Source organism: Lacerta agilis, chromosome 7 (genome assembly GCF_009819535.1).
Source record: "Lacerta agilis isolate rLacAgi1 chromosome 7, rLacAgi1.pri, whole genome shotgun sequence".
Taxonomy (NCBI): domain Eukaryota; kingdom Metazoa; phylum Chordata; class Lepidosauria; order Squamata; family Lacertidae; genus Lacerta; species Lacerta agilis.
The window spans coordinates 59,782,412-59,809,956 of NC_046318.1; the positions used below are offsets into that span (position 1 = coordinate 59,782,412).

A 27,545-nucleotide genomic window follows, 5' to 3' on the forward strand; every position below is an offset into this window, starting at 1 on the left:
ATTTGACTAGGAAAGAATCTTTGATAATTTCTCAGGAGCGTCTTGGGACAAACTGAAAGCCTCCTGGTGGCAACATGTTGAATTTGCATTATGTAATCTTTCCCTCTGCATTTGGCAGCTAATCACATTTATGTTCCTATGCACATTCTTATAACAGAACTCTTTCATTTTGAAAGTTATCACCGTATTTATTTTTCATCTCATTCATTCTCTTCAGGTTAGACACCTCATTGTACTGTATATTGGCCAAACTTTCTACTGAGCAGTAGACTCATCTAAATAATTCATGTAATGAGAATGTGGCTGCAAGACTGATGTGCTCTGCTAGTTTAGCCTGTATTTGAAGGGATATTACTCTGATAATGAGAATCATGTAATCTTCTGGTTTATTGATTTATAGTGTTTATTTTGTTGGTATTAGTTTCCCCTAAGATTACTATTTTCTATAAACAGTCACCACTTTTCAGAGTGATGCACCTGAAGCTGAAATACTGAATTGTTGTTGTTGTTACTTAAATCCTCAACAGGCATTGTTTCATGGCAAATTCATTGATACTGGGTTTTCCCTGCCATTCTACAAGCGCATGTTAAATAAGAAACTCACAATAAAGGATTTGGAATCTATTGATACTGAATTTTATAATTCCTTAATTTGGATAAGGTTTGTAAATCTTTTCAGAAGTTCACGATTTTTTCTGTTATATTAGTAAAGTGATTATATTTCATTTATCTTTGATTAATTTTCCTCTTTAGGGACAACAACATTGAAGAGTGCAACTTAGAAATGTACTTCTGTGTTGACATGGAGCTTCTAGGAAAAGTTACCTCGCATGAGCTGAAATTAGGAGGCTCAAACTTACTTGTAACCGAAGAGAACAAAGAAGAATACATTGGGTATGGGGTGTGTGTGTGTGTGTGTGTGTGTGTGTGTGTATATATATATATATATATATATATATATATATATATATATATATATAAACTGTCAAACATTTTTCTTGTAACTTTTTCATCATTATCAATGCAGAAATTCACATTCTGTCAGCAGGAGGAAGCTCTTCCCTCCACAACCTTCTGTGCACGGGGGGGACGATGGATGACCTCTGTAGGGTTGGAATACTCTGTCAAGCAGAATGGGATGGGGTGTGGGGCCCAGGAGAAATTTCCTGAAGTTTGACAGCAATATATCTGAGCAGAGCAAGTATTGCTATTTAATAGGTGTGTGGAAGATGGAACATCAGCTAGTGTTTAATTAGTATTAGTACTTTCCTGATTTTCAAAGTGAAAGAAATGTGGGTGGATAAACAAATACATGCTACTATAAAAGTACACTAAAGATTTCGGCAGAGTTTTTCATAACTTTGTGCCAATAATATACATACATACATATGTGTGTGCATAAACACATACCTGCATTTATACATAAATAAATGTGTTTATTTTGTGTGTGTGTGTGTGGAGAGAGAAAAAGGGGAGATCTTGTATTAGATAAGCCTGCTTTTGAGATGGCTTAATGTGCATTTTCTCAGAGCTTTCATAGTGAGAGTCCAGCCCATAAACTTCCAATAATACATACAAAAAAATTGGATAGATGTCCATCTAGGAGTAAAGTGTTGGTAAGAGGATATATGAGACTGCTCTAGTTACAATGCTAAAATAAATAAATCTGGAATTTCTGGAACTTATAAAAATGTGGAATTAGTGTAGCAGAGTACAGTATAATGTTTGCAGCTTGTTTTTAAATAAAGGATTCCACTTTTACAACTCTAAACTTCTGTTTCAGCCTAATGGCAGAGTGGCGGTTTTCACGAGGAGTACAAGAACAAACCAAAGCTTTCCTTGATGGGTTTAATGAAGTTGTTCCCCTTCAGTGGCTGCAGTATTTTGATGAAAAAGAGTTGGAGGTAATTTTGATTCAAATTTATTTATTTTTTAACAAGAAATTTGTGGTGCAGCAGTTTTACTGGGCAAGAATCTTTGATACTAACATAATAAGAGGAAAAATAGTATGAGCAAATTGTTATGTCCGTGTTTGACTAAGGCACAAATAAACAGGCAGGCCTCAGTGATGTGAACATTAGAAAACTTTTAGCTTTCATATTCATTAGGTCCAGTCGTGTCTGACTCTGGGGTTGCGGCACTCGTCTCGCATTACTGGCTGAGGGAGCCAGAGTACAGCTTCCGAGTCATGTGGCCAGCATGACTAAGCCGCTTCTGGCAAACCAGAGCAGTACACGGAAATGCCGTTTATCTTCCCGCCAGAGGGGTACCTATTTATCTACTTGCACTTTGACGTGCTTTCAAACTGCTAGGTGGGCAGGAGCAGGGACCGAGCAACGGGAGCTCACCCCGTCATGGGGATTTGAACCGCTGACCTTCTGATCAGCAAGCCTTAGGCTGTGTGGTTTAACCCACACATAATTAAAGAAGAAACATAATTAAAACAAAATAATAAAAAAATAATCTCAGATGAGGAAAACGTAGAGAAATATATAGATTTAACTACAGGTATATCAGGTATTGCTCTTTGAAATGTACATATGGTTGTACATTCTCTTACATTTTGTGACACCAGTACATCTCAAAGCTGTTCCACTTTTCAGTAAGCAGGTTATACAGTTTCTGCCTTCACTCATATAACGTTCTTTAGCTTGACCATATGGGCTGTCTTCCTGTTTCTTGCTATGGAATCTTCTAATGTGGGAGTAGCGCGTACACACACACACACACACACACACACACAGCATATTGCTATGCAGCTAGCTCTTAACCAGTTCCTTAACAACTAACAAGACCAATTCTTTTAATATATCCTTAAAAATATGATGGCTTTATTTGTTAGCGTGAGATGAAGCTTTCATATTTTGTTGAAAGCTTCATCTCACTTTTCCAGAATCTTTATTTGGGGCAAGACAAGAAAATATCATGGGAATATCTGCTGTTGTGCTTCAGGAACATAAGCTACTAAAGTGCTAAATCATGTGGTCTTTTTACAGGTCATGCTTTGTGGCATGCAAGAAGTTGATTTGGCAGATTGGCAAAGGAACACTGTTTATCGTCATTATACAAGAAACAGCAAGCAAATAATGTGGTTCTGGCAGGTATAATATATTCTTGTTGAAAACGTCAGCAAGTGTGAAATAATTACACATTGCTAAGGTTTTTATTTTAGAAATAAAGCCCCAACGTTTCTTCCTGGGCTTCCATGTAGCTCCCTCCTGGAAATTAGTACAGTGATTACAACCATTTTGGATTATAACCACGTCAAACCCGGAAGTGTGTGTCCTTTTTTGGATCACAACCCATTTTTTTTTTGGATTACAACCCATTTTGGGGGGGGAGGCCCCATTGGCAAAAGCGTGCCTTGTGTTACAACCTGTTTGGGTTTACAACCGGACCTCTGGAATGGATTATGGTTGTAAACCAAGGTACCACTGTAAATGGGTGTAGCATTACAGCCTGGCTTAATTAGCTTTTAGCATTTTCTGGATCCAGGCAGTAGAAGTGTCTGGCACACAGTTAAGCTCCCCAAGCCTTGATTAAATTCTAACACTTATTGGATCTAGGAATTTAGAGAGGTCCAGCACCCCTGTACTCAAAACACTAATTATATAAACACATATTTGGTGTATTAATTCTTATTTGCTTTGGGGTGTTTCATGGGAAGCAATTCAGAAATGAAATGGAATGAAATTAGGAAACCAGTTTTAAAAGGTAATGCAAAGCTCTAAAACTATGGGAGTTTGCTTGGTTTAGGAAAGTTGGGATCATGTGTGTAATTATAATTGAAATGTAATTTTTAATATGGATGATTTCTGATAGTGGTAGCTCTTAACCAACTGACATTTCAAAGTAATAAAATAAACTTTAAATTTCTGTTAGTTTATAAAAGAAGCTGACAATGAAGTTCGCATGCGACTGATGCAGTTTGTCACTGGTACTTGCCGATTACCACTGGGTGGATTTGCTGAGCTCATGGGTAAGAAAACATTGTAATACACTGCAAAGTATTGTGATGTTAACATATGAGAGCGCTGGAGGTGAAATAGTTAAACAGGTTACCCAATCAGAACCCGGGGGGTGGAGTCAGAGGGACTATAAAACCAGCTCTGGGAGAGGCGAGAGGAGTTTGTTGGGTGGTTGGTTGGAGTGGGAGTGAATTGGGAGAGAGTCTGTGGGTAGGTTGAGTTAGTGTAGCAGAATAAGCTGAGTCAGGAACAGTTAGGAGCTAAGAAGACAAGTAAAAAGTAGAGAGGTGGTTTAGGGAATGAGAGCAGGGAGAGGAAGTTATAGGTCTGGATAGGCACCCCTTGACTGTAATTGACTGAGATCGTTTATGAAACCACACGCTTGTTAAACTACAATAAATAAACAGAAGTTTTATGTTACAATTTAACCCCGACTGGACTCAGTATTTTACCAGGTAGGACCTGGTTGGTGGCAGCTAGAAATAAAGTGGTGGCACAGGGATCAATAGACGGTGAAACGTCCGGAGACCCTTTGTGATCACCACAAGTATGTGTACCATACAGTAACATTCCCTGGTCTTTTTAACCTGCATTTTCTCCCAATTATTGGAATATGGTATCATTAATATCTACCCTGCTGTTAACACAAAATATCCTTTTAACCTTTAATTTTATTTTTTATTACTCAGGAAGTAACGGTCCTCAGAAATTCTGCATTGAAAAAGTTGGCAAGGAAACCTGGCTACCAAGAAGTCACACATGGTGAGTTGTTGCAACAGAGAGTGAGTTCCTTGTTATCTTACATTTTGCTCTCTAGTATGCTTCTTTAACATCAGCCATTCTTCGCAGGGGTTTCCTACCTTTGGGGGCTCAGGGACACATTGGGAATTTTCAAAGTGCTGTGGGCACCATCTCTCAGGTTGCTTCTTTCCCCTATTCTACAGGTCACACTCCCTACCCCAACAGATAGCAGTAAACAAGTGTGCGCGCACACATTCTCTATTTTTCCATAGGATCTCAGTGAAAATTGGACCCAGTAGAGTTTAAAAGAGTTGCCTTTCATTTGCATGATTTTTACAAGCAAATAACGTACCATCAGATTGAAATTTACACTGGGTAAATTGCATAAGAAAATCACAATTATTATTATTATTAATAATAATTAGATTTTTATAACGCCCTTCATCAAAAGTTCTCAGGGCAGTTCTCAAGATAAAAGCACAAATAAATAAATAGATCCAGTGGTTATCAGCATCAACACAGAGATAACAAAGATAATAACAAAACCGCCAACATATTTGAGGATATTTGTATCCTCTCTTAAGTTTCCCTCTTTGGCCAAGGACAGTCGACCAGATGTTTTCATCTTTTGTTCATCAGCCTATGCACAATCAATCTGAATCTGTAAACTTGACTATGTATTTTAATCTAAGTAGCCATATCAAAAATGGCCTGCAAACTGGCTATTTATTTTCAGCTTAGCATGAGTATTTATGAATCTTCATGAGTTACTTAGTGCTGAAGAGGTAAAAATTACTTGCTTATAATCCAACAGGTGTGATTGATGTGGTCCTGTGAAATATGTTTTAAATGGGTTGTAGAGTCTCTGATTCCCCCCCTCTTCTCTCCTAGTTTTAATCGTTTGGATTTACCGCCTTATAAAAGCTATGAACAGCTAAAAGAGAAGCTGCTTTTTGCAATTGAAGAGACAGAAGGATTTGGACAAGAATAAAAAGCAAGTTCAAGGCAAAGTGAAGTTTTGTTTTAGCAGGCTGGAGCAACAAAATTGCACAGTTAGTGGTATATAAGCTGTTTCTTCTGTACAGTGATTTTTCTGGAACTCTAAAATATGTTCTCCGTTCTTCCACAAAGATATGCAAAACAGTTTTACCTTCTCTATTTATTTTCCCCTCAAAGACTGGCCAGAATAAAATTGAACATGAAAGACTTTATTTAAAAAAATGTGTATATAAATACACACTAATGAGCTCTAGTTTTATAGAGCTGTAAACTTATTAAACATCACAGCCATTCAGAAGAGTCAGGAGTATCTTTCTTGGTTTTGTTCAGAAAATGTGCAGGCTGCTCTGTATTCTTCTCACTTATGCAACATCTCTAAGGGTTATTTCTATTGCATGGCTGTTTTAAAGGTGTTAAAAGGCTTAGGCCAAACACATCCTCGCTATGTAGAAAAATGCTGCTGGCTTTTTGAAATGATAGAATGTGATATTCTGTCAGCTGAATTAAAAAATAATAATTGTAATAGCTGATAACCCAACTTCTGTGTAGCCGAGGTCATGAGTAAGGCCTTTATTACTTGCACAAGAGTAATGTACAATAAGATGAATGTGATTGTTAAGACATTGGTGCCACTGTTCTGACTTTTACTGTAGGAGCTGAACAGATTATTATAACTCATTGAGCAGCATTGAAAATTGTTTACATTTTACCTTGGGTTATTTCCAAGAGAACAGTAGGTAATCTTCAAGGAAAAAAATAAAAAAGATTCCTACATATTCTGTCCCAGTCTGGTATCTTACAGGCTTTAAAAAAAGATATTAGTGATGTTTCAATTTCATTTGATAAAATAATTAATTGAGGATATGAAAAAGTAATGTGAATGGTTCTCATTTTTTAAATTATGGATCTAGAAAATCCAAATGGAAGTAGTTACATATGCTTTGCACAACTGAACTAATTTTCTATTAGTCTTCAATACTCTCATCCCTTCAAGAAAAAAATCCAGATGTTCCTAATTAAGCAACTCTAAATTTTGTTTTTATATAGGCCAAGGCTTATTTGTCATAAGTGCACAATGTATATAAAAAAATTAAATTGTGTTTGCAGTATTGAGGGGCATTTGCTAAACTGCAAATATGTGTAATAAATTCTACAACTTACTGATGTGAATTATTAAATGCTACTTTTAGCAAATTGTGCTTCCTTATTAGAGTAACATTTTAAATTGCCATTTGTATCATGCTTTCAATATTCACTGTAAATTCCATTAAATTTAACTTATACAGTTTTGTACACACATGAAACAGATTTCCTAGAATTAACATTTCTGTAACATATCAAACTGCAAAAAACCTGTAAATGCAGTATGACTCTGCTATATTTGCTCTCATTTTCTCAATATAGCAGTTTAATTCTGCCAAAATCTTATTTTTCTACATATTGTTACACTTTATTATTCATGGATATTAACCTGTGAATGCTTGATAAAAGCACTGCATTGATTAACAGACCTCCTGTCTATCTTGTGTTAGTTACCCTGCACACACATATGTATGATTACACCAAAATATCATCTTGATTTTTCTACCCTGATTGGAACCTTAGTCTTTTAGGTTGCCCTACCACCATTCACATGAGCAACGTTTAAAAAAATGGTTCCTAAGATAATGCAGAAAACTAATGAAATTTGACTTCTCCAGTGGGCATTTCCTCCCCAAGTGGGAACTGATCCTCCTATTGCTACCTAGTAGAAATAAAATTCAAACCGGGGCTTCTTGCTTACCTCCCTGTCCTGCACCAGCTCCTAGCTACGCTAGCAAATGTATTCTCTGAAAGTCATATAGGAAATATACTGGACTTGGATCTTCATTTATGCCCACATCTAGCTAGTGCTGCTATATGGCTGGAAAATAAACACTACATCTGTAGCTGGATGTGGAAAGGTGAGCAAAAATGAGTATGGTACTGCACATTCCTCTCTCCCTGCTGCGTAATCTTAGGATTCAGTGCTCTGCTGGTATGTTTTGATTTGGCTTATCTGAAGAAACACATTCACACAGGCCCAGCTACAACCCATATAAGGATGGGTGATAGAAAATGTAGTGTTTCAGGAAAATGTAGTGAGGTCTAAGTCCTGTTCAAAGCAGTGGAATTTCAATTTAATCTTAACTCTCCTGCTTTAGATAGGACTCATATAGTATTGATTAGTCATATTTCACTAGAACAGGACAGGTATGCTTATCCTCAAGCTTTAAGGGAAATATTTCAACAGCAATCAGTGTGAGGATTCACGCCCCCAGCATAGGGAAGTAGTAATTTTCTTCTTGAGTCTCAGATGACAAGCAGATAACAATCTAGATTTGCCAGTTTTAAGATGACTGAACTTCATTTTCCTGTACGCATGGTGGGTCATGTATGTGTGAACAGACTTCTTTAATGTGTTGCAATGAGAGAATCAAAGTTGGAGGGGGTCTGTACATAATTTTGCCTAACCTATTTGACAACAGAAACCTAGAGGTAGACCATATTCCTTTGAAAATGCTCAAAGGTAGGACACGAGCTCCCTCCAGTGCTTAAAGGTGGGATTGCAGCTGATTTGATCGCATCCAACCAGCCCCTACTCCTGCCTTCATGCTGCTCAGCTTTGTGCTTTTGTGTTATTCTTTTGTCTTGGTTCTTGATATGTTCTTTATCAGCATATGGGGGGATCTTTTCGCTAGAGTTTGCATGATTTTTGTGTATGTTGGGCAACTTGCTTTGTGTTCTAGTTAGGCTCCCTCCAGTGCTCTTTTTCTAGACCCCTTGACTTTTGTTTTTAAGATCCTAGAGCCCATTTTTCTTTTAGATTTTTTTGGCATTACCAACCATCTGACCTCTGCTTTGAAGACCTCCAGTGAGTGACAGCCCACCACCTGTAGAGATCCTTTGTTCCATTGTCCCAACTGCTTGTACCTCCAAGAGCTTTCTCCTAATCTAGTCCACTATAACTTAAATGATTATTAGCCAGGCATAGGCAAACTCGGCCCTCCAGATGTTTTGAGACTACAACTGCCATCATCCCTGACCACTGGTCATTAGCTAGGGATCATGGGAGTTGTAGCTTCAAAACATCTGGAGGGCCGAGTTTGCCTATGCCTGTTACTAGCTCTACACTTGTGGTTAGGTAGCAGAGCACAAGCTTTTGCAATCTTCCACGTGAGATGGCGTCAGGTATTTCATGAGTACTATTATGTGCTACACCACCCTCTCCAGGCTAAATATACATTCCCTTCAACTTCAAAGGGTTTTTCCTCCATACTTTTTGTCCTTGCTGAAACTTGTTCCTATTTGTCTATATCCTTCTTAAAATGTGGTGCCCAGAACTGAAAACACAAGATGTCAGACTATTTTACTTCCTTGTTCAAATACATCTGGGAAGGAGAAACTGTGGCCTCTAGATAGCTTGATTCCAATTTTTGTCAGCCTTACCGAGTATAGCCACAGGTCAGGGAGATATTGTAGCTGCTTACTTCAGGCACAGCACTACTTGGGAAGATTTAGGGGGTGGGGTGGGGGAAATGGTGACCAGGACAAGCTTCTTTGTTACTTATACAGCACTGATTTCTATGGTAGCAATCCTTAGCGTTTCCCTGCAACAATTAAAATAGGTAGAGCTGGCTTGACAGGTTTACAGAAAGGGTGAGCAGTTTACACTATCTCATGTGTCTGTTTCTGTAGATGAACGTGTTTCGATAATCTTAACACTGCAGGCAATGGAAGATCATACACTTGTAGAAAGGAAATTTGGGTAGAGAATATACAAAGAGCTCCGGAGTCAGGACAACCCTCAGCTATCCTCATGGTGGTTTACGATAGATGCACCGAAACGCAGAATCCTTAGTCCTTTGGCTCAGTGTTCCCAACCGGAGTCAAAAACATCACCAGCAGCGGGGGGCGTGCTGGCAAAAATTTGCTTTGCCCTGTAAAGGGCCTTTCCTTCTTGTCAGTGAGGCAAGAAGTTACAGTACTCCAGTCTTTACAGTTGTTTCCCACCAGACACATGGGTTTCTCCCAATTGTTTATCAAGTGGGGTGGGGAGTTTAGTAATCAGCTGCTATTGCTACAAACATTGGTCACATCCTCCTTTACCTGCTCCTCCCCTTTCACTTGCAACCGTTGGGTTAGCCAGTTACAGGCTTTTCAAGGTCCAAAAGTTACAGTAAGGAGGGAGCTATGTCATAGTTTCACTGGACCCTGTTTGCAGCCAGTACCTTGCTTTGGGCAGCTGAAGTTTCATGCTTTCAAGTCTGCAGGAGGAATCTGTATATCCCAGGCAGATTTCAGCATTTAATATGGATGTTTTAACTGTCAGCAGCCACCAGACAGTTTAGTAAATATGGATCAGCTGTACAACAGGCTGGCTTGATTTATTTGTGGAATTTCTACACCACCCCACTACCAGAGTTCTCTTGATGGCTAACTTGCCCATGGTGATTTCTGTCTTCAAGGGAGAGAAACAGACACCCCACAAAACTGAAAAGAGAAGGGGAAATAAGGTGCCCCATATTGCGTTTAATGGCAAATGTTCCTGAAGCGTTTGCTGCATCTTTAGAGCCTGTAAAGGCTCTGAAAAAGGTAATGCAAGAGGTCTTTATTATATAGGAAGCCACACTAGGAAAACACAGATCACACTTTTAGGGAACCAGTTTATTTACTGCATTGATACAATGCCTTTGTGCCAAGGCACCTATGGTGTTTTACAATTTAATACTAATTTGATAAAAAAGTTGGTGAAGGGGAAGGGAGAAATCCAACTGCAGCGAGATCTGATGTTATCTTTGCCTGCTTCCCTCATTCTCTTGATTAAGGTACCTCCTCTCTGACAACAAGGAAGCAGTAGCTCATTCTGCCAAACACCAAAAGGTTCAACAAGTGTTATGGAGTCTATCAAAATTAACCCCCAAAGAGGATATACTTACTCCCCAAGGGTAAACCCTTAGAAATTGCCATGGGCATGTATTTCTCAACATACATCACTCCAGGAGTTCCTAGTGTTGCACCCATGGGTGCAGTTTCACCCTTGAGGTCTTCCCCAGCACTCATGAAGCCTCTTGTCCATCTCACACCCTCAGTGATGAGGGTGGTTTCCTTTTTCCCCCTTTGAAAAGTAGAAAGAGCAGCAAGAGGAAGGTAAAAGCATTACATTCTTACACACTTCCTCCTTTAGATCTGTTAAAGGCTCACATTAATTTTACTGGATCTGATACCCATATCCTTTAGAAAACATGCTTTCTGTCTCTTTCCAGGGTAGTGAAGGATAGAAGTGATGGAGGGCATCCATGGTACTCACTCAAAAGCCACAATATGTCCATGGGTCTTAAAAGATGGACAGGCCCAACATTATTCCTTATAAGGATTTTTTAAAGTTGGTGTTGGGGCTCTGAAAAAGATAATAATTAGCCAGTTCTTTTCCTAAGATACTAGCTAGTGAGAGTTTAGCTCCAGCAAGTAAAAAATGGATTTAGAAGCAAAAGATAAACAATTCCTCTAAGAAAATTTTATAACTGCTTTTGGTTGGGACAGCATATTTTATACATATCCCCTCCATCTCTTGCAATATATATTTCACGCAATAGTCAATACATTATAGAATTTCCTCCAGTTAAAGATGTGGCCATTTCCATAGCACCAGGCCTGTTTTATGTGTTTGATTAGTAAATAATAACAATTTGTACCCCACCCATCTGACAGGGTTGCCCCAGCCCAGTAAGATCATAGCAACACAAAAAAATTCAGTGATCTTGTCACAGAGAATTTAGCAATTCCACAGCTTCTTTATGCACCTGAAATGAAAAAAGATGAAAAGTTCAGTAGTGTCTTCCCACCAAGATGCAGCCATGCCCACAATACTCTCTTGGTTAGGGATGGATTTCATCTGCCCTCTGGGAAGCAGCAAAGCAGGAAAAGGGAATTGTGGGGCAAGTGTGTGATTGAATTGCCTTTCTCAGTAAGGACATCAAAAGAGAGGGGGAAATGTCTCAGCAGAGAGGTATATTGAAAATATGCAAATAGTTGTCAATGCATTTTCCAACTGCACTCATGCAATTCATGGGGTGCTGTTGCATTTTGAAGCTGGAGGCTCTGAAGGGGCACTTTGTCATTCAGTTGTGCACAGGCACTATTGCATTCTTCTGCTGAAACAGGAGTCTTTCTACCTTTTGTACAGATAAAAGGTGTGGGAGAATTTCCCCCCACCTTGCTGCAGACATTTCCCCCCACGAAGTCTCTGGAGAAAATGGAAGGTGAAACCTAAGAGGAGTTGCTAAAAATTAAATATATACCCTTCTCTCCATGGCAAGTATTTTTTACATGTCTTTGATTGTGTGCGATTGTGAAATCTCACTGCCCAGATAGCTTTCCACTGGTGTAATACAGGCCTCAGCTCGAAAAAGGAACCCCATCCCTTCCTTTAGACTAGAGCCTAACGTTTGACATTAGTTGGAATTCTGCAGGTCTTTGCTATGACTTTTATTTTTATAATTTAGCAAATGAATGCCAAATACATCTTGCTGAAGCCCTACAAGTGAAGACCTGCATTTTGTGTGTATGTGGAAATTGAGTGCAAAAATACTAACAGCTACAATAGTGATTAGTGAGAGCTCCAGATGACACAGTTGCCTTCACTTAGCCTGTGAATCTGTTCCCTTTGCAATGCTGTTCTTTTGTTTTGGGGGGAGCTACCCATTTTGGCTTAGTAAGCTTATGCAAAATACATTAGATCTGCCCACTTTCCTCCAATCACTATTACTCATCAAGGGCACTGGACTGAAGAGCCAGAGTAGCTGAGCAACCATTTCTCATCTTTATTTCTATGAACAGAAGATCCTGCCTTAATTTGTAAGGGAACCACTGAGATAAAGTAGACTGCACTGGCAGATGAAGATCTGGGTTTCAATCTCCACTTCTCTATGAAATAGAGCAACCTAGGTCAGTAAACATTTCTTAGTGTAACCTCACAGAATTGGAAGAAATCTTAATCTGTCCTCTCCTGAGCTCCAGGGAGGAATGACTATATACCACTGTGATAAGAATCATAACTAATCAATTCAAGCTCCCTCCCTCTTATGAAAAAAGAAATTTCATCCTCATAGTTTTAAATTCAGCTTCTTGGCAGGAACACTTGAAAATTTACTTAAAACTATGTGAACATTAGGTCAGTTTAAAAACACTGCTAATACTCCCCTAATATACTTTGATGGATTGTTAGCACACTAGAAGGCAAACAATTTGATGGCATGTTTATATAGCTTTTTCATTTTGAACACTTATTTCCAAGTACATTCTGAATATTCTGCCCTTTGAGCATAATGGGAGGAGGTTCAGAGTATGCTATAAATCACTCTGCAAAAATAAGAGTTTCTTTAGCCAACAGTGACAATGGTCACAATGCTTACCTGCTTATCCTCCTCTGTGTGTGGCAGCCGTTCTTTGGCCTTTGTTAACCACAAAAGGGCCATTTTCCTGTTGTTCAACTTCATGTATGTCTTTCCCAAGAAGAGTAAGTTCTTACTATAGAAATTTGGCTCAACTGCACGAAAGTGAAAACAGAAAGATTTTTACTGTATATTTTAGTCAATAACATATTTGAGAACACTGCAGTGATTTCTGTGTATGCACTTCAGGCAACACTAACATGGCCAATAAGGTTTTTGTCTGGCTGCCTATTGCATATAAGCTGCACCAGTTAACCAAAATTTGCTAAGAAATTTTGCAGGTGGTTGGAATAGATGATCCCCAGGGTCCTTTCCAACTCTACTATTATTCTGGGAAAGGAAACAACTTTCTCCTGCTTTAAGCTAGAAAAAGTGAATTTCTACTTTCTCTCAAAACTAAAAATTGACTTGCATTCAAAAAGCACTAAGCAACTGTCCTGTGGGCACAAGGATTTACACTTGATCAATGGAACTTCCCCATATCTGTTCCAGAGGACTGGGGAACACCTAGAACAGATTTAGAGTGTTTGTGGGGGGTGGGGGAGGAAGAGTCCCACTGCTCCAGTGTAAATCCTTGCATTGATGGGATGGTTACTTTGTGTCAGATTGTACAAGCATCATTATAGAATATCTATCTAACCCAGGGGTTGGCAACCTTATCTGAGTATGGGCCGGTCGATGCTACGTCCGTCCGAGGATGGGCCGGAGCGTTGCGCACACGTTATTTCCGGTGCTCCTCCAACCCGGAAGTGTGCCAGAAACAGCACGTGCACATTCACACGGGTGCTTCTCCGTCCCGCACACATGCGCACACGCTATTTCCGGCGCACATCTGGGTCGGAGCACCCCAGAGTGCATGCGCACAGGCACCATCAACCCGGAAGTCGGTCCCTGCGCCGCACCGGTAAGAGCAGTTGGCGGCAGGGGTCTCCATGGGCCGGTTAGACAAGCCTCGTGGGTCGCTGCCGGCCCATGGCCCTTATGTTGCCGACCCCTGATCTAACCTAAAGCTGCTGATTTGCAATGTATATGCATGCATTTTTCAGGCAATCACTCGTCTTGTTGAAATATCTCACTAACTGCTAGGGGAACAGGTCTCATTTTAACATCTGCTCTGCAAATGAAGGGCAATGAATAATTGGCCAATATCCAAACAAGGTGCTAGGCTCTCAAACTGCACCCTCAAATGGCAGCTGTCTCCCCATTTTGGCAAACCCTCCAGAATAGTTTGGCAAACCCTCCAGAATACAAGGTGGGGTACCACTTCAAGCCCAAGGGTCAGAACTCTATCCGCCCCACCCCTGGTGGGTCAAAGTTGAGAAAAGGACAGGGCCTCCTATCGGTCCATCACCTGAGATCATAGTGACATCAGGCAATATTTCTCAAAGCGGACTTTCAAGCAGCCCTTTGCAAACATCCATTCATGGGGCTTTTGGACACCTCCCACATTTCCATACTCCCACCTACCCCAATGTGGTGGGGGAGGGGAGTCATTTGGAAGATTTGAGTAAGGTATGATCCCACCATCCAACAGCTGATGTGACAATGGAAGTGTGCCTCATTCAATCAAAGAAACAACCAGGAGATTTAAGCCCCCAGTGGTTCTTTTGAAGTCCGAGTCCATACCTGATGTCATGTTTGACACCAGGTGTTTGGCAAATTGGAGTGGCTTTCTGAAACTGGCCTCTTAGGCCAAACAGGCAGGTCTGGAGGGTCTGCATATCCCTACCTCCTTCCATAAGGAATGAAAGATTGCTGTCAGAAAGTATGTTTGGGTTTCCTTCCTGTACAAGCAGTGTATCTACTTACAGAAAAAGATATATGGCACTTTACAGAGTTGTTTTAACACAGAGTTAAAGGCAAGGCCATAATATTTTTAGCAGGCTTTCACAAACAAGTCTTGGATATGGGGCTGATCCAAGTAATTCGTGTAGGATGTTTGCATGTTTATTGCTGTGAAATACTACACGTTACCTTGTTTCCTGCAGGATTTGGAAATGGCTAGGGAAACCCACCCCAAGTTTTCCATTTGAGAACTAATGGGATCCTATGTCGTGGGAAAAGTGAAGAGAACACATATAACCTAGATCCTTGTTTCAGCTTCTAGAGAAGGCAAAATGAAGACCACTATACAGGTTTCATGTCTCAAATATTTCTGAGGTTAGTTATGAATAGTAGAGCCTTTCACATTTCTTCCCGACAACATGCTACTTGCACTTTGGTTTTAAAATTTAACGGTCCATGCACAAAGGATGCCATGTATTCTACAGTGCTACGTAACTTACCATCTTCAGCCTTCTGGAAGTAACGTAAAGCCTGCAAAATATTGGTATTAAAGTTAATGGCTGAAAAATAACCTGAAATAATCAAAATCCCTCTAGCAGTGGGCTAAAATATTCCAGGGAATAGCCCCCTGTGCAAGGTAATTGCTATGTTTACAAATCCATTCTGTGAAATGGGTGTGCGCCTCAAGTCGTGTCCCACCCCCCATTATACATTTTTAAAAGAACATATTTATTTATGAAGTACAGTTTTAACCAGATGTGGGGAACCTGTGGCCTCCGCGTGATGCTGGACTCTGGCTCCGACTGGCCCCAGCCAACATAGTCAGCTGTCAGGGATGAAGAGAACTGTAGTTCAACAACACTTGGAGGACATTTGATGCCCTCCCCCCCAATTTGTTTTCTTAAACAGCTGTCATGAATATAGTTACATTTACTTTTCAAAATCTCAGGTTCTGTCAGATCAGTATGCTCATGTTTACCGCACAACAACCTTACAGTTTAAGAGGAGTGCAACCTTCCACACCCTTTTCGTCCTATGCTTTAATTATAATACAGTAACCAAGAAAAACCCATGCATAGCCTGTTGGGGTACCATACCTCTTCATAGGTGGAGCTGGGTGGCGTTGAGAATAAAGCTGCAGCTATTTTGCTCTGATACCATGGCATTTCAGCAAACGTATAACACCTACAAGAAATGCAAAAGGACGTTGTGTACTTTACACCTTGACATTTTGTATGCATGTTAGGAGAGGAGTATATATTGATCTCCAAAACCCACATTATTATTTTTCTCTCTATATTCATTCACTTATTCACCTTTAGGTCAACAGAACTATACAACCAACAAAGAACATCACAGCACAATAATAAAAGTTAAAAATTATCTCAAATGTCTGTATTGGTTCACTTCAGTAAATCATTCCATAAGCTCAAATGACCAATAGTTCAAAATTTGACTATAACTCTGCCATGAAAATAAGACCTTTGAATAAGACATTATTAGTCATGCAGGACAATCTTAAAAGTGTGAGATACCATCTATGAAGAAGCTTTAATGAGGTTCTCCTCATTTTAGACCACCAATTTTAAAGATAATTATCCACAGAGCAATCCATTGCTCATTAGCATGCATAAGATGTTCAGTTTCTATCAGATTTATACATTACTGAAACTAAACTTTTAGATGACAGGAACGTAAATGAACAGTATTTTCAAAAGCGGTGAGAGTTCTACATGTCTGAGCAAACACCCCTGGCTTCTACGCAAAGCCCATATTATTGTCTACCAAAAATCACATGAGGCCAACCACTCTACTAGGCTAACCCTGCAAGGCTGTATCCCAAACAGATTAATTCAGTGTAGCACAGTGTGTCGCAAAAACCAGAAAGAACGTAGCAGGCAGCTGCAACCAACTCAGACAAATGAATGCTACCCCACCTATTCTATAAGGGAAAGTCCAGTGTCAGTAATCAGCCTGACCTAAGCGAAAATTCTTTCTCAAACCCCCAAAATAAAAAGAAGAACACAGGCACCTCCCCTCATAGGGCTAACAGCTGCCTCAGGGGAATGTTTAGAGCAGTAAAACGGTGCACTAAACACCTCCATATTAAACAACAACTCGTGCCTACTTTTCAATTACATTGGTACCTTGGGTTACAGATGCTTCAGGTTACAGACTCCGCTAACCCAGAAATAGTACCTCGGGTTAAGAACTTTGCTTCAGGATGAGAACAGAAAACATGCCGAATCGGCCCGGCGGCAGCGGGAGGCCTCATTAGCTAAAGTGGTACCTCAGGTTAAGAACAGTTTCAGGTTAAGAACGGACCTCCAGAACGAATTAAGTTCTTAACCCGAGGTACCATTGTAAAGGCAAAGAAGTCCAGGAGAGTCAGGCAGATATCTCCATCATGTGCAGGCATCCTTTCCAGGCTAAGAGGAGGGTCTCCTCACAAACTGGAGGCACAGAGGAGCTTCGTTGAGGCTCTTCAGGTCTCCCCCACTTCTGGGTTTCTGGCACCACACATAAATGCGGTCGCAAGTGATCTGAATGCACCTAAGTGGGGGGGGGGAGCTGTAATTCTCGGTCAGGCTGCTTCAAAATGTTTCTGGACATCCATGCCTTCTCAGCCAGCATCAGAAGAAAAAAGAATAAAGACAAAAGCTCCCAATTTTGCCCCCCCCCCCTTTCAAGGATTTGATCAAATTTGCCTCTTGCCACATGGCCATATTAATGTCTTTCAGGGCAGCAATAGGAAGGGCTTGTTGAGGGCCAATCAGGGAAGTGTATGGAAATGAGTTTTCAATTTCTTACGCTAATGAACAGAAATATTGAGCCACTTATAACCATTAAGCAGACCAGGAAGGAAGTAATTCTCCTAAGAGAATGACCAGGGACATGGGAAATCGCTAAAAGCAATTTAGGTCTCAACAGGATTAGGCAGCGTGTGGCTAAAAAAAATGTGAGTGGAAAAAGACAGTTTTGTATGCAGTCTGACCAAAAAAATCAAAGCAATCCATGAAAGAAGCAGAATACAGCACGTTTCCTGACACTCCAAAATAAAGTGTGCTCTTTTGAAAATGGAAGATGAACTGTATTTTAAATGGTGCCCAAAACATCTTGGAAAATGTTTCGGTTGCTGTTGATTTTCCCATAGTATTTATCTGTGTATTATTTTGAATAAATTAAGCTTTCTGTTTTCATTGTAAACTATCTATCTACAGAATTCCACAGGGGCCCAAATGGTAATGATGGGTGGAAATAGACTTTTGTTTACATCTAGAATGGAAAACTTTGAGTTAAAGAGTGAAACACACATTTAATTAATTATACTAATAATGCTTTGGAATGCCTTATTGCAAACTTGTCTATATCAGCACGGTTGCCAATACAAACTTGGTTCATTGTAAGAGGGTGTTTTACAATGCTGTTTGTAAGCCAGTGCCAAGAGAATCAAGGGGAATTTGCAAAGTTTCTGTCCAAACATTTTGTATTTCATTAATAGCAGTGGCACAAGTATGATTTTGCTTAAAAATCTTACCAAATGCCCATAAGATGAAGTGATGTAGCATCCTTTGGATTCAGTTCTATCGCTTTCTGTCAAGGAAAGGCAACAAATTATTTTTTTAACACCAACCCCCATAGCCTCTATTGCTCCCACAATCACCCTTCCAACCTGCAGCAATGCCTAGATGATATTCCTGAACCTTTTGCCTGTCTGAAGAAAACACTGCATTTTACATTTAGGTTTCTAGTGAAAGGAAATATCCTATTTGTTCAATAATATTTAGCCTATTACACCTTTGCGGTAGATCAATTATTAAATACATATATTATTAAGACTGCTTTGAGTTAGGCCTAATATTATTCTTCCACCAAACACTGCTCTTTAAAGGAGCACTATTCACATTATGGTTTAAAGGTTAAATTTAAGTCCATTTGCTGTAGTAATCCTGAGTAATATATGGCTTCAAACACATTCGCATCCTTCTCAAAAGAGCATTCCAGATGCTCAGTCTCTTTCTCGCACATTTATTTAAGCTTTAAAGGTCTTTGTTTGTATGCCTGGTCCTTAAATTCACTTTTGTAAAATGTGTCAAACTAGTTCCCTGTGCAAATAACAATTTCTCCTTTGTGCTGTGTTTAAGTCTGGAAACATTTCTGATAAATAGTTGGAAGCTTGTGCTACTATCTATCTATCCAAACACTGAGCAGACAGACACAAGACAGGAAACTTAATTTTATATACCTGGAAGTGTTCCTTAATAACAAAAGCATTGGTAATTTTTTTCTTTATTCCTTCATAATCTCCCACATCGCTGATGCAGATTGCATACCACTAAATATAAAAGAGAAGTACAAAATTGAAATTAGGAGTACTGAGATTTTTAACAGAAAATACGCAATTGCTATTATTCTGCATGTTAGGAAATACAAATTCTCTACCAGTTTTTAAAATAATATATGAAAAGATTTAGTTCAATAATTTTGCTATGATTTAAATCACCAGTCACAGTTATTTTCAAGAGGATGAGTTTTCCAACTGTTACTGCTGTTGGGTTTCTAGGTGTTTAATCCTAACGAAGTTCAAATTAACTGAAATAGGCCCATTTCCATCACTTATAATTTTATTTATTTTGAAAAATCTACAGAAATTGTAGCCATTCCCCTTTCTATTACTATATGGCTGGGAGTGAATGCTTATTAAATTGTTCTGTCTAGTTTACTATCAAGGAACAATTGTGAGGGATCTCATCTGGGGAGGACTGGGACCTTGGAGAAAACCTCAATATACCTGAAGAGCCGTTAATCAGCCAATTCACCTCACCACATAACTCTAGATCCAGACTTACACACACACACAGAGAGAGAGAGAGAGAGAGAGAGAGAGAGAGAGAGAGACCCTATGGGAGATACTGAACTGGCAAAGGAGCACTCTTCTGACTGAAAACAAACTTAAGAACCAGAGGTCCATTCAGAAAGAGGGGTCTACTAAAGAGGAAGAGCCACCAGATGTATCCTGTAGCCCAGATGATGACCAGGAACAATCAAATTGGCTGTTTTAGCAAAAACAACAAGAAAAAACACAACCCTCTCAGTCTCTGCCTGGCCTTTGTGAGAAAAACAACTGCCTCTCCAGAGCTGCCCTATTTCCAGTTCTTATCTATGTTTTCTTGGAGTCTATCTGTCTACAGTAATAGTTATTGCATTTGATCCTGAGTGGATCCACCTCCAGTCAGGGGTTGCTTTTGCAGGATCTACACTGCCACACCCTCGCTTTAGTCTCGGAGCCCAGTAAATTGAGTGGAGCCACACTTACCTTGTGCACACTGAAACACGTTTTCTCTTTCTCGAGTGCTTTTGTTGCGTAACCAAGGGCCTCATAGATTAGCTGCTTCTTTTTCTCTGCCGAAGTTTGACTAAGCTGAGCCACGTCCCGCGATGCTCGTGCCAGGCGCCACAACAGTTGTGCATTCTCACTAGTTAAAAAAAAACATAACAGGATGCATTGAGCACTACCAGGCCAGAGTCAATAACCAGCAAAGAAACATAACTAGAGTTAGATCAGGGATGCTGTGGGCTCATAAGCTATTTCCCCTCATGTGCGGGTTCCGCACCCCTGAACCACTTTTACTTTCAGAGCTGGCCCAGGTGCAATTAATAATTTTCTCCACCAATAATGACACTAAGCACATTTAGTTCCACATGCAACCATGGTTAGACTCAGTTTGTAAACGAAAGCAGCAATATGTAGATAGTCTGTATGGCACACTAAGTCTAATGTTGGCTTAGAAAGGCTGAAAATGTTCAAGTTCCTAGAAAAGAGCACCCAGCTGCTTTGCTCTTCCCTGGTCCTTTTTGCCATGCTGCTGTAGTTTAGCTCTCACTAGGAGCAGGCTGCAGCCCAAAAATAACCTGGACTGCAGCTCATGGTTAGTGAGGAAAGGGCTGAACTGTGAGCCCCAGTTTGGATAACGTGCCAGGCCAAATCCTGGCTTAGCAAAAAGGATCAAGGACAAAGAAAGTAGCTGTGAGCTTCTCTCCAGGAGCCCATATGTGTGCATGGTCTCGTTAAGACAAGATTTGGCTTAGTGTGTCATGTGTACCAGGCCACTGATGTACTGCTGTACATCAATCAAACTACTCATATAGTTTTGGACCATGAATAGCAGCAGAAGACAAAAACCTATACGGGCAGTATTCTACTAACATCTCCCATCAGCATAAATATTTTTGCATGTGCAACATGGAAGGGAGGAGAGGGGAAGAATGTTCTGTTGCACTGGCAGAAATCGTTGCGCTGATGGAACAATTACCTCACCACTACATTGGACTCCACTCTATGATCCAAAATAAGGTTTTGATAACACTCCTTGAAGTAGAGTCTTTCAATTAAAACTATTAGAAAAGGGTTTCATGTCAAACCCTTGAACCAAGAGTTACTTTATTATGTAATTTCTGTTCTCTGATTAAAAAAAGAACACAATGAGAAGGAGAATAACTATTTCCTGGGATTTCTATCACTATGCATAGCAGTGTCTCTCAAATCCTTTTCAAAGGAGCACAAAGTTCTTTGTATTTATTGCACTCAGTGATTTTGCAATGTGGTAGGTAATTGTAAATTAAAGTTTTTCAAGTTATATAACAACACCTTCTTTTTCCTCTCTTTATTTTCTGACACAAAGACTGGAGGCCAAGGACAAGAATGAACTTTACACAAGTAATTTATGACACAACTTGGTGAGCATTTCTAAAAGCTATTAAAACAAGCAGCTTCATAATAGCAAATTTCTCCCTGAAAAGAACTGCAATAATTTCTCAAATGCTTTCATCTGCTGCGAAAGAAGCTTCCATATCTTGTGCTTGGTGCGTTTTTCCTCTCTCATGAAACATTTCTCTTTTTTTTTTTAATGAATACAACACAAACAAACACCAAATCAAAAACAATGTAAACTTATTCAAACTATATACATACAACTCTTTCATTCCTGTAAAAGAAAATAACTAAAATACTTTTATCCCAAGAAAAATAGCTACTTTAATTACAAAAATAATAACAAAATAATAATAACTAAACATAAATAACATAAATCTTGACTTCCTTCCACCTATGTGTGGCTTCCTTTAATTGTCCTCTTCTTTTCACTGTGTTATCGATATTATTTTCACTACCTCATCTTAAACTAATTTTCTTCTCAATTGTCTACAACTACCTACACTTCCTGTTATGAAAAAGCCCTGAGCTAAAATCAAAGCATGGGGAATTAGGGAGGCTGGCTACCAAGCACATAAAAACACTGTGAATTGCTGATTTGGTCTTTAAATGAAGTTCTACCTTAAATAAATAAAAAATAAACACCCCATACAGATTCTTTTAACAGTAAGAAAAGTCTTCAAAGTAAGCACAATAAGCAACAATAAGCACCCCCTCTATGTTTACAGTAAAGTTCAAATGTGTGGGTTTTTTCCAGGAAATGTGGACACCCAGGAAGACTGCAGAGAGCAGACAACTGAAAGATGATTTGAGAAATGGAAGAAAGGACCACCTTGGCCACATTGAAAGTAAGATAAATACAACAAAAACCTTGCATCCCACAATATAATTTTTCTAAAAATTTCTCTTTTTTGCAATTTTAATGCAATATATTTTCTCATTCATTGACTAAAGAATGATTGACACAGCACTACTTTTCTCAGCCCAGTCCTAAATACCACCTGCCACGGGGATGTTCTTGCCCTCTATTACAGAGTTGTTGGAAGAATTCGTGCAGCATTTTGAATACTTTTGACATGCTGACTGTTAAGTCTTATCACAATAGCACTAGCTTGGTATTCTTGTCTTCATAAAGGAGATGAGACTGCATGTGTTGGGGAGTGGAGATTTCATGTTACAGAGGGGAAGTGGGAGAATTGAATTCCCCCCCCCCCCAGATGCAGTGATGGTCATCATTTTGGATGGCTAGCCTTAATGAGATTGTTAAGACAAGTTCACAGAAGACAAGGCTATCAATGGCTACTAGCCATGATTGCTGTGTTCTACCTCCACTGTCAGAGGCAATATGCTTCTGAATACCAGTTGTTAGGAATTACAAATGGAGAAAGTGCTGCTTGTAGACATCCATGCACATCTGACTGGCTATTGTGAAAACAGGTTGTTGGAGTATGATTAGATTCTTAAACAAAATTATAACCATGGCTGCCCTAAATATGACCAGTCAAGTATATCCTTTAAGAATTATCTCCCCTGTCCCATCATGTTCTGCCCCGCAGAAATGCCTGTCCTCATAAGAAATGGCAGGTGCCTGCTTCTATGCTCTGACTCTTCTTGCGACCAGAGTACCAAGGGAGTCTGCTACAATAACATACCTGTTTTTGTATTGTTCCAGCATCTGATAGAGCTTTTCGGTTTCCCCACTACCATATAGGTAGTCTGCTTGATCTAGGAGTTCATCGACTTAAGGTTGGTTAAAACAGAAAAAAGTGTGAATATGCTATTCCATCTTGCATGTATAAATAGCTCTAAGAGAAGAATTCAGCTAAAGTTAAATAGCACTATGTCTATTTCTTGCACAGTGAAGAACTATTACTAAGTGCCACACTAACTATGTTATGCAAATAATATTGGTTTCTTTCCGGTAACAAACTGACAGGAACAAGATTTGCATATCAATAGGGAGTTGCCTGTTTCATTTACCTGTTTTTTGGAGGGGAGAGGCCATTTTGTCTATCTCTTTTTTGAATGGGTGTTCTTTTGGAATGTTACCTAGTTTTTTGTATTGCTTGTTTTGTATTATTTGTGTGGGTTTTATCAGTATGTGTGTGTCTGTATGCAAAGTGTGTGTGTGTGTGTCTGTGTGCAAAGCGTGCTTACTTGTGTTACTAGTGTTTTGTTTGTTTTGGGTGTGTCTGTGGGTGTTTTGTCTGTTTGGGGGTTATTTCTGAGCAACACCAGTTTTTCTTCTTTGAAATGTCATTTTAGGGTATTCACAATAGTACAGGACTTCTGCATTCTGCTAATCATTATTTGCTGGCACAAAAGCCAAGGGAGTTGGCGAGAACAAAAACAACTGAGATATTGTTATTAGTTAGTCCATTTGTTTGTCACTTTTTATGAAAAAAATACAACAAATACATACAAATACACTTCATGACAAATATATCCATTAAACCAAAAAGATCCAGTAAAAAGTACTAATTCAAAATAATAGTCATAGTGTGTATGAAAGATCAAGAGCGAATGAACTGTACCAGAGAGGAAGCATGACATATGTCTAAATATCAAGGCATTTAATGAAATAAACTGTATTCATAAATGCACAGTAATATGGAGCAAACTGTATGTAAAGACAAATACAATATACACTGAGTTAGATCCGGAGAATAATATGAAGAAGGGGGCGGGTAAAAGTTGACTTCCTTACCCCTTCCTTCCTAATGGAAAGTGCCTCTGCCTTTCCCCCCCTCAATGCCCCCCAACATAGCCCAACCCATTCAGAATAATAATAATAATAATAATAATAATAATAATAATAATAAATTTTATTTATACCTCGCCCTCCCCAGCCAGGTCTGGGCACAGGGTGGCTAACATCAGGTATAAAAACAATTGATCAAAATACAACTTAAAAACAGGATTAAAATAAAACTTAAAATGCAGCCTCATTTCAGTGGAAGCCCAGATCAAAAACTGTTTGGTGGGAGAAAATGTCAAATCTTCACCAAGGCCAACTATCCAGACTGGTCCTATGTGGGCCAGAAAGCCAAGGAAGTCCCCAAATAGGGGGTCCATCACAGAAAGAAAAGGAAAGAGGGGAATAGGATCAGGCTGATTCCAAACCAAAGGCCAGGTGGAACAACTCTGTCTTACAGGCCCTGTGGAAAGAAATCAGATCCTGCAGGGCCCTGGTCTCATGAGACAGAGCGTTCCGCCAGTGTTGAAAAGGCCCTGGCCCTGGTTGAGGCTAATCTGACTTCCTTAGGGCCTGGGCCCTCTAGATTGTTGCCATTTACGGACCTTAAGGTCCTCTGCAGGGCATACCAGGAGAGGTGGTCCCATTTTGCTAAAGCAGCAGATCATAGTCTTCATTATATTTCACTTATAACTTTGGAAAAAACAAATACAAGACAGGAGTTTAGGAAAAGGATCCTCTGGTAACTAGTTTTACAACTGCCCAGCACAATGTACATGGAACACTAAGCCAAACTATGGCTAAGCATGAGCATGCAAGCAAGTGCATACCCACAGTAAAAACTGGTACTTCACTCCACTGCAGGTCAGGCTGCTGCACTACCCAGAGCTAAGCCATGGTCTGGTATAGCATCATGTTCAAAGCCATGTGATTTGTCTTGTTCCATGAGCTGTAGGCATGGTTTGTTCTTGGCTTACCACTTGCAGTTTGGTGGGGGAGGGGACACAAGTAAGAAGCTCAGGCTCAGACATAACATTAAGCCAAACAGGTCTTAGCTCTGGTTAGCATAACAAACGCAGGACTAGGGAAGGAACACCTTCATATCTGGCAATGACTTGCTTTAGTGTTTTGTAAAAACCAGGCCTCTGAATTCCTCAGCTTACCTTTGACATCAGCATGAACCACACTAGAGTGAGAGATTAGTATGTATGCTTTGTAACCCAAGTAGGACAGTGCTGAGAATGCAACTCCTCTTCTGAAAAATCTGGACTGTTCAAGCGCCTAACAAGAGAGAAACAAAGGCTACAATCCTAACCCTATTTAGTTGCAACTTGAAAAGAAATGTTGCATCTACTCAAGTAAACACAAGTTAGACTGGGCTGTATGCATACAAATGAAGTTCTGCAAGTTCGGAAGGCACTCTCATTTTACAAAGAAGTGTGCATGCACACGAAAGCTCATACCAGTAACAATCTTAGTTGGTCTCTAAGATGCTACTGGAAGGAATTTTTTTTTATTTTGTTTCATTTTACAAAGCTTTCACTTATGCTTATTAGCCAGTACAGTACTAAATGATGGCTGTGAAGCTACTTCTGTGAGTCCAAGGATATATGTGCAGTACAATCTTAAGCAATGCTTACTCAGAAGTAAGTACCACTGTGGCTCATTCCCGGGGAAGTGTGAACAGAATTTCATGTTTAGGCTTAGTCTTGATATAACAAAAAACTATGAATCTTTGTATGTATGAATCCAATCAGGCATTAATCATAAATCAGAAACATGATTTGAAGTTGGGTTTTGTATCTTGGATTGTACTACTACTTGATGTCCAAACTTGGGTGTCCTTGTTTACTCATAGCTTGTTGCATCCCCACTATCACAGCCTACATGGTTATAGAGACATGAGGGATGATGCCCCCAAAATTAAACCACTTGGGTGTCTAAGAGACTCTTGTTGGCCCTTTCTCAGATCTCTCCCAATTTTCTGCCTACCTAGCAACAGGCTCCTTTCCCTGCCCACCTGTTGGCTAACAAGCCCTCCCTCTCTTGTTCAGCCAACTACCTCCACAACAGTATTGCAAGGAGGGAAAATTAAAAGCAGCATGGATAAGTTAACTCAAAATATAAATGAGTATGTTTAAAGCAAACCTGTGATCTTAGCAGGTAAGTGCAATAGGTTTAACAGATTTAACTGAGCAATCTGCCAAGCTGCGACCTGCCTGTTTCCTTTTCATATTCAAAAGAACTGTTTTAATGTGAACACCTGTTCTTCAGCTTCTTCACCATTAAAGTGAACATTAGGAACTTTAGTGCTCTAACCCGGAAGAAACCAAACTCAGCTTGCGCTGCCGCTGCAATCGGAAAATTGTAGAGTTGGAAGGGACCCAGAGGGTCAAGTGTCTGTATGTTTACATTGCAATGTAGCCGAAACAAATTCCAAGTATGTTGGGAAATGTACTTGGCCAATAATAAATTATTCCTATTCCTATTCCTAATCCAACCCCCCCGCAATCTCAACTAAAGCACCCAGAGACTTACCTAGCCGAGGGGAGCGCTCAACTATAGTTGCCACAGCCCGCCCTCAAAGATATAGGGGGGGGGGGAGTAGAAAGGGAGGAAATAAGGCGCGGGGGAGGGGGTGTTAGAGAGTAAACCTTCACTCTAAAGCCGAGATTTCCACCGACAAGTTTGGTCTTTTTGCAAGGCCGCCGTCCCAGAACACACTTTAAGGCAAACATGCGCGGGGGGGGGGGGACAGGGAGAGAAAGCTAAGGATGAGCGCACGGCGGAGCGCAACCGTACCTCGCTTCCCCCTCCTCTTCGCCCCGAAGCGACGTGGCGCCGCCAGCCGAGTCTCGCCTTCGGAGCCCCCCAGAGGAGCCGCGTCCTCACCGCGCAGCCTCCTCGGCACAAAAGCCGCGCTGCAGACGCCATAGCGGAAGCCTCTTCCCGTACTTCCCACCCCACCCCAACCAGACTTTCCCCCCCCGTGCCTCCGCGCCGGAAACGCTCTTTTCCGACACGCCGGAAGTAGCGCGTGGCCGCCTCCTAGAACAGCCGGGTTTGCGCAAAAAACGGAGGTTTTCTTAGTTCCACGCCCCCCCCAAGTTCCGCCCCTCGTGGCGGACCTTCAGCGAGTCGTCTACGGTTTTGGATTTCCCGCGCGCGAGGGG

At 40.2% G+C, this 27,545-nt stretch overlaps 2 protein-coding genes across 5 annotated transcripts in view; one reads left to right on the top strand and one right to left on the bottom strand.

Annotated features, from left to right (window-relative positions):
• The window catches only part of WWP1 (WW domain containing E3 ubiquitin protein ligase 1), a 47,994-nt gene extending 40,776 nt beyond the window's left edge, over nucleotides 1-7,218 (top strand). For all 3 annotated transcript variants that reach the window (XM_033155506.1, XM_033155507.1, XM_033155508.1), the window contains 7 exons: nucleotides 528-661; nucleotides 754-894; nucleotides 1,784-1,904; nucleotides 2,997-3,101; nucleotides 3,883-3,979; nucleotides 4,658-4,730; nucleotides 5,601-7,218. In XM_033155506.1, coding sequence (XP_033011397.1) covers nucleotides 528-661; nucleotides 754-894; nucleotides 1,784-1,904; nucleotides 2,997-3,101; nucleotides 3,883-3,979; nucleotides 4,658-4,730; nucleotides 5,601-5,700 — 771 coding nt within the window. In that variant the 3' untranslated portion in view covers nucleotides 5,701-7,218. The remainder of the gene's footprint in view (nucleotides 1-527; nucleotides 662-753; nucleotides 895-1,783; nucleotides 1,905-2,996; nucleotides 3,102-3,882; nucleotides 3,980-4,657; nucleotides 4,731-5,600) is intronic.
• Nucleotides 7,219-10,916: 3,698 nt separating this feature from the next.
• On the bottom strand, nucleotides 10,917-27,339 carry RMDN1 (regulator of microtubule dynamics 1). Of its 2 annotated transcripts, XM_033155513.1 has the most exons (11): nucleotides 27,175-27,339; nucleotides 26,426-26,430; nucleotides 25,536-25,648; nucleotides 23,330-23,417; nucleotides 20,283-20,442; nucleotides 19,212-19,301; nucleotides 18,504-18,559; nucleotides 16,063-16,150; nucleotides 15,466-15,496; nucleotides 13,142-13,275; nucleotides 10,917-11,530 (listed from the first exon to the last, which is right to left on the bottom strand). In XM_033155513.1, the coding sequence occupies exons 1-11, from the start codon at nucleotides 27,304-27,306 to the stop codon at nucleotides 11,492-11,494; spliced, it is 936 nt and encodes a 311-aa protein (XP_033011404.1). In that variant the 5' UTR covers nucleotides 27,307-27,339; the 3' UTR covers nucleotides 10,917-11,491. The 2 variants fall into 2 exon arrangements, with proteins under 2 accessions (XP_033011404.1, XP_033011403.1); XM_033155512.1 differs by lacking the exon at nucleotides 26,426-26,430 and having other exon boundaries at nucleotides 25,536-25,653.
• Between the last annotated feature and the right edge of the window lie 206 nt (nucleotides 27,340-27,545).

Coding starts and splice junctions, on each gene's coding strand:
- RMDN1 (XM_033155512.1), bottom strand. CDS start 27,306: ATGGCGTCTGCAGCGCGGCTTTTGTGCCGAGGAGGCTGCGCGGTGAGG. Junction 20,443..23,329: donor CTGGAACAATACAAAAACAG/GTATGTTATTGT, acceptor TTTTTTAACTAG/TGAGAATGCACAACTGTTGT. Junction 11,531..13,141: donor ACACAGAGGAGGATAAGCAG/GTAAGCATTGTG, acceptor TTTTCATTTCAG/GTGCATAAAGAAGCTGTGGA.